The 9,781-nt window shown below is 33.1% G+C and overlaps 1 protein-coding gene and 1 long non-coding RNA gene across 2 annotated transcripts; one reads left to right on the top strand and one right to left on the bottom strand.

Annotated features, from left to right (window-relative positions):
* Nucleotides 1–295: 295 nt before the first annotated feature.
* Nucleotides 296–1,094, bottom strand: LOC107062049 (uncharacterized). The gene is made up of 2 exons (XR_001474391.1): nt 847–1,094; nt 296–525 (listed from the first exon to the last, which is right to left on the bottom strand). It is a non-coding gene; the product is annotated as an uncharacterized lncRNA (long non-coding RNA).
* An 8-nt stretch (nt 1,095–1,102) lies between these two features.
* Nucleotides 1,103–2,293, top strand: LOC102577864 (ATP synthase subunit beta, chloroplastic; the record flags this gene model as incomplete). Its single annotated transcript, XM_006355190.2, has 1 exon — nt 1,103–2,293. A coding segment is annotated over one exon (1,167 nt), but the record flags the coding sequence as incomplete, so codon positions are not given.
* Nucleotides 2,294–9,781: the final 7,488 nt, after the last annotated feature.

Here is a 9,781-nt window from a genome sequence, read left to right as displayed (position 1 = left end):
GTTAGAAGATTTATTTAAATTCTTAATCAGTTACCTACACTATTTATAATAATTAACTGTAATTACATGTGTCTTTGTCTTCTTCTCTTCTTTTTTTTCAAAATACAATTTTGTAATATTTATGTTTAAAATAATATATTTTTTAATAATGACACATAGACGTTTTCACTTCTCCTATATAGTAGAACACAAATAACATTACACATTTGAAGAATAGATCCATTTATTTATTTATGTATATATTGAAAATCTAGATAATGAATAGAGTTATCATTTTGAAAGAAGAACTACTGACTTTTCTCTTTTGTAGTTTGATTATCATAAACAAATATTATTGCTAACAATAAAAGGGCATAAACTATAGTAATATTGTCAAACTATTTTTATAATTACAGAAAAGTTTCTGAAGTATAAATGCCACGATAAATACGTCATTAGAATTTCTCTAATGCTCAATTGACGATGCTCCCTAGTAGAATTTGAGATCAAGGAAAGGGAGCTACACGAGCACTGCAAGAGAGTGAGCTGCAAATCAAAAATCTATATAAGCTCTATTATAAATTCATACTCGCAGTCATGAGATGATATTCATTTTCTAAAATAGCTCATAGATTTCAGTGGTAGTTCAATTTGGTATTTGCTTAGCCCATATTACAAAGTGACGTCATGATAGTTCATTGCCAGATGAAAATCAGAATTGCTTCAATTTTTCATTTGTACTACAATAAAACACATGTACTTTAAGGCCTATGTGCAGAAGTGTAATAATATTTTTAAAAATAACATAAATGTACTGAAAATTTTCCAAATTACTAAAAGTTCAAGAAGCTTTTCAAAATAGATTACCTCCATGTCCGAAACGAGAGATTCTGAATGACTTGTTTTCACATTAGCTTTTCTAGTTCTTTCTTCCAACTCTTTCCTCTCCGACTTGTAGTCAAAACTATGAATCTGTATCATTGTGCTACAAGATACAAGGTATTTCTTTAGCTTAAGCCTTCTCTTAACAATAGTTATTATTCTTGCATCACAAATATATACTCAAGCACATAGTATATATTCAAAGTAAACATAAAAAGCTTGACGAAGGTAAAACACTCATTTTAACGTGCTCGGAGAGCCTGTTGATAATTTAGGGCCTGTAGATACTAGTACAACGTCTCCTATTCATAGATCTGCGCCCGCCTTTATACAGTTGGATACAAAATTATCTATTTTTGAAACAGGAATTAAAGTAGTAGATCTTTTAGCCCCCTATCGCCGTGGAGGAAAAATCGGACTATTCGGGGGAGCTGGAGTGGGTAAAACAGTACTCATTATGGAATTGATTAACAATATTGCTAAAGCTCACGGGGGCGTATCCGTATTTGGCGGAGTGGGTGAACGTACTCGGGAAGGAAATGATCTTTACATGGAAATGAAAGAATCTGGAGTGATTAATAAAGAAAATATTGCAGAATCAAAAGTGGCCCTAGTTTACGGTCAGATGAATGAACCGCCGGGAGCTCGTATGAGAGTTGGTTTGACTGCCCTAACTATGGCGGAATATTTCCGAGATGTTAATGAGCAAGACGTACTTCTATTTATTGACAATATCTTCCGTTTCGTCCAAGCAGGATCCGAAGTATCGGCCTTATTGGGTAGAATGCCTTCCGCTGTGGGTTATCAACCGACCCTAAGTACCGAAATGGGTTCTTTACAAGAAAGAATTACTTCTACCAAAGACGGGTCCATAACCTCTATTCAAGCAGTTTATGTACCCGCAGACGATTTGACCGACCCTGCTCCTGCTACGACATTTGCACATTTAGATGCTACTACCGTACTATCAAGAGGATTGGCTGCCAAAGGTATTTATCCAGCAGTAGATCCTTTAGATTCAACGTCAACCATGCTTCAACCTCGGATCGTTGGTGAGGAACATTACGAAACCGCCCAAAGAGTTAAGCAAACTTTACAACGTTACAAAGAACTTCAGGACATTATAGCTATCCTTGGATTGGACGAATTATCCGAAGAGGATCGTTTACTCGTAGCAAGAGCGCGAAAAATTGAGCGTTTCTTATCACAACCCTTTTTCGTAGCAGAAGTATTTACCGGTTCTCCAGGGAAATATGTTGGTCTAGCAGAAACAATTCGAGGATTTCAATTGATCCTTTCCGGAGAATTAGATGGTCTTCCTGAACAGGCCTTTTATTTGGTAGGTACTATCGATGAAGCTACCGCGAAGGCTATGAACTTAGAAATGGAGAGCAATTTGAAGAAATGACCTTAAATCTTAGTGTACTGACCCCTAATCGAATTGTTTGGGATTCAGAAGTGGAAGAAATTGTTTTATCTACTAATAGTGGTCAAATTGGCATATTACCAAATCACGCCCCTATTGCCACAGCTGTAGATATAGGGATTTTGAGAATACGCCTTAACGACCAATGGTTAACGATGGCTCTGATGGGTGGTTTTGCTAGAATAGGAAATAATGAGATCACTGTTTTAGTAAATGATGCGGAGAAGGGTAGTGACATTAATCCACAAGAAGCTCAGCAAACTCTTGAAATAGCGGAAGCTAATGTGAAAAAGGCTGAAGGAAGGAGACAAAAAATTGAGGCAAATCTAGCTCTTCTAAAATTTCTGCAAAGCTTACCAACTGACAACTAAGTTATTTCTATAGAAATTTCAATAAAATTTATAGATGAAGGAATCAGGTCCTAAAACACTAAAAAAGAAAATTGTCTTTTCGCTCACCTCTCTTTTTATGTCTTTGAAAGAAAATACTTAAAACAACTTTCGTAATAAGTTGCATATTTCACGATTTAATTCAGCTAATCTGTGATTACATGTGTTTGATATGATTGAAGTTATTTTGCGTCCACTTCCTATGAACACACTAAAGATCATAACTGTCAAATATTTTTGATACAGGACCTACTTTAAATATTGTGGCACATTCATTTGATGCTAGCAATTAAGATCAAGATTTGCATCAACGACAGAAACAACACCAAATACCACTACATATTAACAAAATCCTAAAGACAATGACATCAACTATGGTTTTACATAGTGAATAGATCAAATTCACCATAGAAACTCTTGGGACAAATAAAATAGACACCAAAACACAATTAAAAATTCATGAAATGAAAACCCACAAATTCCAAGTTTTCATATCACAATTCAACTCTAACTCAGTTGTACTTCATACATAAATGATCCCAATAAGAAGATTGTTATAAGCTAAATCAATAGATTGGGGAATTGATTCATACCTTATACCAGCAGCCTCATATTCTTCCATCTTTTGTAGCGCAGCCAGAATTTCAAAATATGAAACACCAAAATAGCGCAAAGTTCAATATCATTTCTATATATATAATATAACAAAAAAATAGTCTTTTTTTTATAAAAAAGAAAACATTTGGTTTGTAAGTTCACCAATTTTGATAATTTCAATTGCAAAAAGTTCCAAGTACATATGCAATGTCTAGAGTGCGATAAAGGCTTCTAAGGAATGAAGCAACCATCATAACATTTGAAATACTACAAGTTCAGATTACCACTAAGTAAATCAAAAGCTAAAATATAAGATGTTTCCAGGCTTGTCATGCCACTATTACAAAAACAACTTTTAACGGCTAGAAACACCTTATATTTTCTTGATAAATATGTATTTATGGCAGCGGCTATAAACACTACAACAAATATCGTGATTATTTATAAAGGTTGGCTAAGCAAACTCTTGATAAACAATCACGAAATTCGTTGTGATTTTTGGTTGTCTAACAATTTATTAGTCAACCGTGATAAATGTCAGAACACAGTTCTTTGAACAAGTGAAACATTTTCTTCTCTTTGTTAAGATAACAAGCTTCTGCAATGCCACTGCATTCTTTAGTAGAAACTTCAAAGGATCGAAAATCTTACAAACCTCTGCTTCAGACCACGTCTTCAAACGTGTCATTAGGCAGCCGACAATCTTAACATTCTTGAAATTGGAAAATAGTGTTTGGAATCCAACTCGGCAAATTGATATTATCCACTTTGGCGAAATATCTTAGCTCAAGCTGGCAAGGGGTTTGTAGAACTCGAATTTGATGTGTATGTTGAGTGATTCTAAAAGAGGCGAGGTTCGCAATTTTGATGTGTATGTTGAGTGACTCTAAAAGAGGCGAGGTTCGCAAAAGGCTGGCTACTCTCCATACATACTATACTTTGTTACATGCATTTATAGAGTTAGACATTTGCGTCTCAATTCTGAAAGCATCACCCCGTCAAGTTTTTGGATAACTTAGAATGGAGATGTTCAAGTTATGAACTATATCTATATGTATAGTTGACTGAGCAAAAAAAAAATCTTAATCTTTTGTAGGAAACTTTCATGACCTCCACACATCAACAAGTATAAGTGTATATTATTTAGTATTAAATAAGTTGCTTGTAAAGTTTTAAAATAAGATCCAAAATTATGTATTTAGAGTTCTTTACACACCCATGGGTATAAAAATTATTATATGCAACCATAAGAAACGTAAAAAAGAAAGAGGAGTTAGGATGAGAAAATTGTACCAATATCTTAATACATGAATCACCGATCGATGTTCAATTAAGGAAAAACTAATGTGACAGTATATTTATGCTATTATTAGGTTCTTAAAAGAACAGTAAGATTTATTATATTTGGAAAATATGAAAAGAATTGAAAGATTCGTTGAATTGATTGACCTTACCTTTTGCCTCTTAGGACTTTTTTCTTCAAATCTTCAACTCAATTCTTTGATAGTCTTGTGCTGAATTTTGAAGTTGAGAGTAGAAAATGAGTGCTAGAGAAATTGGGATTTGGGAGTGGTGAAGGCCAAAGGAGAAACAAGAATAATCCAGAAGCAGAAAGAACATAATCAAAAGACAAAACTATTCTCACTTTTGATTTAAATATCAAAATTAGAAATCTGTTCAACTTTTGTTGCACAATGTACAATAAAATTAAGATGTGGTCGTCCTTACCTTTCATACTTCTATATAGTAGAAATATAAGATAGTGAAAAAGCTAAAATAGTGGATCAATTATTATTAAAAGGAATTTCTGTTTTTTTTTAAAAAGTTTTTCTTAGGAATAAATAAAATTTAAATATAATCTTTTAGATTCTAATTCATATGTTTTTAAAATTTAAAATAATTTAAAAATATTTATAGAAAGATAGTTATAAGTATAAAAGCAATAATTTCATATTCACAAATATTACTAAAGAATAGGATTTATTTATTTCAAGATCCTTAAAGTTATGAAATTTAAAACACAAATTAATTCAATAAAAAAATAAATATATTAAACTTGATTGTCACTCCCATAAATTAAAACTGATAAATTTTATTTTATCTTTAAAGAAGAATCATCTTTTTGCAATTCAAATTAAAATAAATTTAATCCTTCAACTTTAGTTCGAACAAAGACATCTATATATTTTTTTTTGGAAGAACTAAATTTATTCAATGCAATTGAAATATTTTATAGTGTATATTTTATATATCTATCAAACAACATAAAATATATATAATTGATCAGCTATATTTAAGTACTGGAAATATGACCTATTAATTGTATTATAATTAGCTACATGTCATAACATTTATAGATAATAAAAGATCACTTGTAAATTAGTGATTATAAGGACATATCTTGAAAAATCATCTAATTTGATATTATAATTATTTTAAATTGATAAGACATTTCTAATTTTTTTTTCTTTTTACAATAGATTTAAATTTTTTGTTCGTACTGTAATATTTTCTCACACACAAGGATATTACTAAGAAAATATTAAAATATGGGCTAACATGCATAAACCATAACAATAAATGATAATACACATTTATAGATACTATTATATTAATTAATGATGATTCCATAACAATTAAGATTTTCAATTACACATATTTACCATTTAATATAATACAAACCTAGGGGCCGGAGATACCTGGTTCAACGAGTATTTAATTTGTTAGAATATTATGTATATATATACTAATACAAATAGGATAAAAATAATTTATATGGTCTGAATTACCTTAATGTAATAAAACCTTCCAGAATAATATTTGGCAGAATGTTTAGATTTAGGGAATATCTTACTTTCTCAACTTGTCCCACGCTTAACCAGACACTAATTAACGTCATTCTATTTTTGCACTAGAGACTATATCTGATCACGTACTTCTTGATATATATGTACAAAGACAGAATGGTTTGGAAGGTCCCGATATTTGTTATGATTTGTCATTCCAATTCTTGTACTTTATGAGGATTTCATTTCGATATATATATATATATATATATATATATATTTAACATGTTCATTTTAACCTCATGAATTAGGCAAAATGGCAAAAATATAAGGGTTGTTGTGCAATAAAAAGTACTCTTATATATGTAGTACATTTGTTATATACTAATGTGAGATTTTCTACGCGAATTCAAATTTAATTAGACCCCGATATAATAACGTCGGGTGAAAAAAACACATTAATATTTTCAATATTTTGCATGATTAATTGTCTTGCTCTATGTATGAAGTTTGGATTGAAAGCACAATCCCACGAACCTAATAGTTGGATCCATGAGGAGACAGAAGAAAGTCATTCATTTCGATCATTGAGCCCGGATTGAGGATTGATTGATCTAAACCAAAGACTTGATTATATGTAGGAGAAAGACGTTTTCATACCCTGATACTGCTTTGTGGAAACCTAGAATATAAGAAAGTCTCTTTAGGATGACTATGATCTATCTAGACCGAGTCACAACTACTTATTATAGAAGACTCAGGCACACTTCCCTATACTTCTCCTAAGTGACATCAAAATACTCTTTTAGCCGATTCGCAAACAGCAATAGATGAGATTGAATTAGACATAAGGTTTACCCCTCACCCTGGGGAATTGGGGAGTTGAGACTTCCTTGCTTTTAATTAGGCCCGTTGTAAGGCCAATAAGATCATGAAGAAGGGGATTGGATTCTTCATTTTATCCGGACGAACTCTAATAGTGATTTTGACTCTATTATGATATCTTCCTCTGTCGCAATAGAAATCGAGAATGGAGGTGACTTCGCTACACTTGTTTATAGTTGGAAATTCCAACTCGAAGACCCTAGTACTACTGACTTTGCACTAGATTAAATTGAAGCATGAGTCGAGATTTAAAATATCTGGACTTTTATCGCCTTAAGGCAATCTATCCAAATAGCCTACCCTATAATAGATTCAGCTAAAGTTGCCCTTGAAAGATTTCTTTCTCAATCATGAATCCGGGCTTACTACTTGAATCAGGAAACGCGCTTCCTTGTGGCAAGAGTCGACCTCTAGGATATATATCGAGGAAGGTTGGAAAATATAGGTTACAGAGTTCATCAGTCCAAATCTCAGAAGAGAGACTCCTCCGCACGATAATATCATATTGGAAACAACCTAAACAACAAATTAAATTTTGGACAAGAGAAGATATAATATGGAAAAAATACACCCTTAACTACTAATAATATTACACAAGCATACTTAAATATCGACTCCATTAACTAATAAAGACCTTACACTTCCCTTTATTTTTTCTTCCTTATTATTTCAGTCTTATATAATAAAAAATTGATGTACCACTACAAAAAAGGGTCAATTCGCGAGAGTTAAAATTACAAATAGCGGGGGTTTAGAACCCCCACAATTTGTTGTTACAGGGGTTTCAAAAACTCCTGCAGTTAGGATTGTCACTATTAAGTTGTGGGAGTTTTTAAGCAACCCCCGATCAATTGGAGGCAAACAAATAGCAGGGGGTTTTAACCTCCATAATCATTTTTCAGCAAATAAATTTATTTCATTTTCTGGGGGCTGATAACCTCCACAAATAAATTTTAGTGCTACATTTTTCTAGGGCTATAACCTCTGCAATGCTTTTAATGAAATTGTAATATCCAATTTCACAGAGGTTGTAATTTATATAAAATTAAGCTACAACTAATCTTCATGATAATTTTGTAGTAATTAAGCTAATGCATTCATGTAATGACCCTAAAAACGAACTAGTGAGACTGGAGCCCAACGTGTGTGCGTTTGTGTTTGTCTTGAGTTTTGATGTGGTTTAAAGATGTCCCGAGTTTTGGTTGAGGTGTTTAGGGGTTATACGTCAAGGTACGGCCCCCCAAGGACCACCCTAAGGATCCTTGAGAAGGACCCTAAAGCCTAACCCCCAAGACCCCTTGAAACTAAGTTGCCCAAAGCATGGTGATCCATGGAAGGGGACCACGCCCCGTAGGTCCATCCACACCCCGTGGATGGCCTTCGTGGGTCATGTCTCCCAAAGCCATGTCTCTGAACCAAACGACGAGGTGATAGTACAAGGCGTTAACCCATCCACGGTCCGTGGATGAGGAATCGTCGTTTGGCACCTGCAATCTGGCTTTAGTTCGACCAATTCACCCCAAGTCTTTTAAAGTGCATGGACGGTTATTTTAAGTATATTAAAATATTTAAAGGGTGTTAAAACATTAAAATGGTATTTTAGATTTCATCTCTCAAATCAAAATCCTTCCCTCCTAAAATCTCTCTCTAGAAACTCCATTGGAGATCAAGGTCAAGATCAAGCTAGGGTTGGGGATTTCAAGGTGTTTCTTCTTCAATTTTCATGGGGATTTATCTAATAAGGTATGGTGATCCTTTATCTAGGGTTAGTTTTCATCCTAGAGCCAATTTCAAAGAAGTTTCAAAGTTTTCAAGTTTCACAAAAACCCTAGGTTTTACTCAATCTCATGGGTTCTTGCATCAAACGTTTTCAAATGATAAATTATGATTATATTGATGTTAATTGATGATTTTACTCTATGAACCCATGATTTCTTTCAATTCTTTAATTATGACTTGTGAAGTGGGTTTGATGATTATGAATGAATTGTTGATGGAAATTGCTTAGAATGATTTAGATTATTGAATTGTATCATCATCTACTCCTAATTATGGTGAATTGTTGGTGAATTGAGGAATTGTGATCATAGCCTTGAAAGGGCAAGTTTGACCTAATTTCATGTTAAAATAGAATTGTGCTTGAATTGTTGATCCACTTGAAAGGTGGAGGTGTTTACTTACTATGTACATTGTGATCATGGCCTTGAAGGCATAATGTGAAGATTGAAGTATTATCATGATGTGGTATATATGAATGTGAGGTGAAGCAAGTGTGTGATCTCAATGAATGAAACATGATCTTGTTTAGAAGTTAATTGTGTTAGGATTGAATGTTATCTCTCTATTAACACTTGTGAATGATGGTGATTATGTGAAAGATTATTCTCACATACACACACATGAATGAATGAATGAATGAAGTTAATGATAATGTTAATGAATGTTGAGTCTATTGAAAGGCTATTCTCAATTGTACTCTAATGAATGAAAAGACATGTTGTGAAAGGACTTTCTCACACTAATGGGATTCTTAGGTGAAAGGCTATTCTCATCTTTGAATCTATGAGCTTTCCAATGAATGAATGATGGGTTGGGATGGATACTCATACGTTAGTTGAGGCGGGGTATCTAGTAGCAATCCCTATCCCCTTTTAATAAATATTGGGTTTGAGATGGATGCCCATACGTTAGTTGAGGCGGGGTATTTAATAGAAATCTCTTATCCCATAATGAATGAATGTCAAATACTCTGTGGGGAATAATGCTAAGCACCGAGTGGATATGGATTGAGATGGGTGCTCATATATACGTGAGTTGAAGGTACCTAGTAGCAATCT

This window comes from Solanum tuberosum, unplaced genomic scaffold, assembly GCF_000226075.1.
Source record: "Solanum tuberosum cultivar DM 1-3 516 R44 unplaced genomic scaffold, SolTub_3.0 scf00193, whole genome shotgun sequence".
In the NCBI taxonomy this organism is placed as follows: Eukaryota; Viridiplantae; Streptophyta; class Magnoliopsida; order Solanales; family Solanaceae; genus Solanum; species Solanum tuberosum.
The sequence above is the reverse complement of the archived record's forward strand: the minus strand, read 5'-3'. Positions and strand labels throughout refer to the sequence as shown.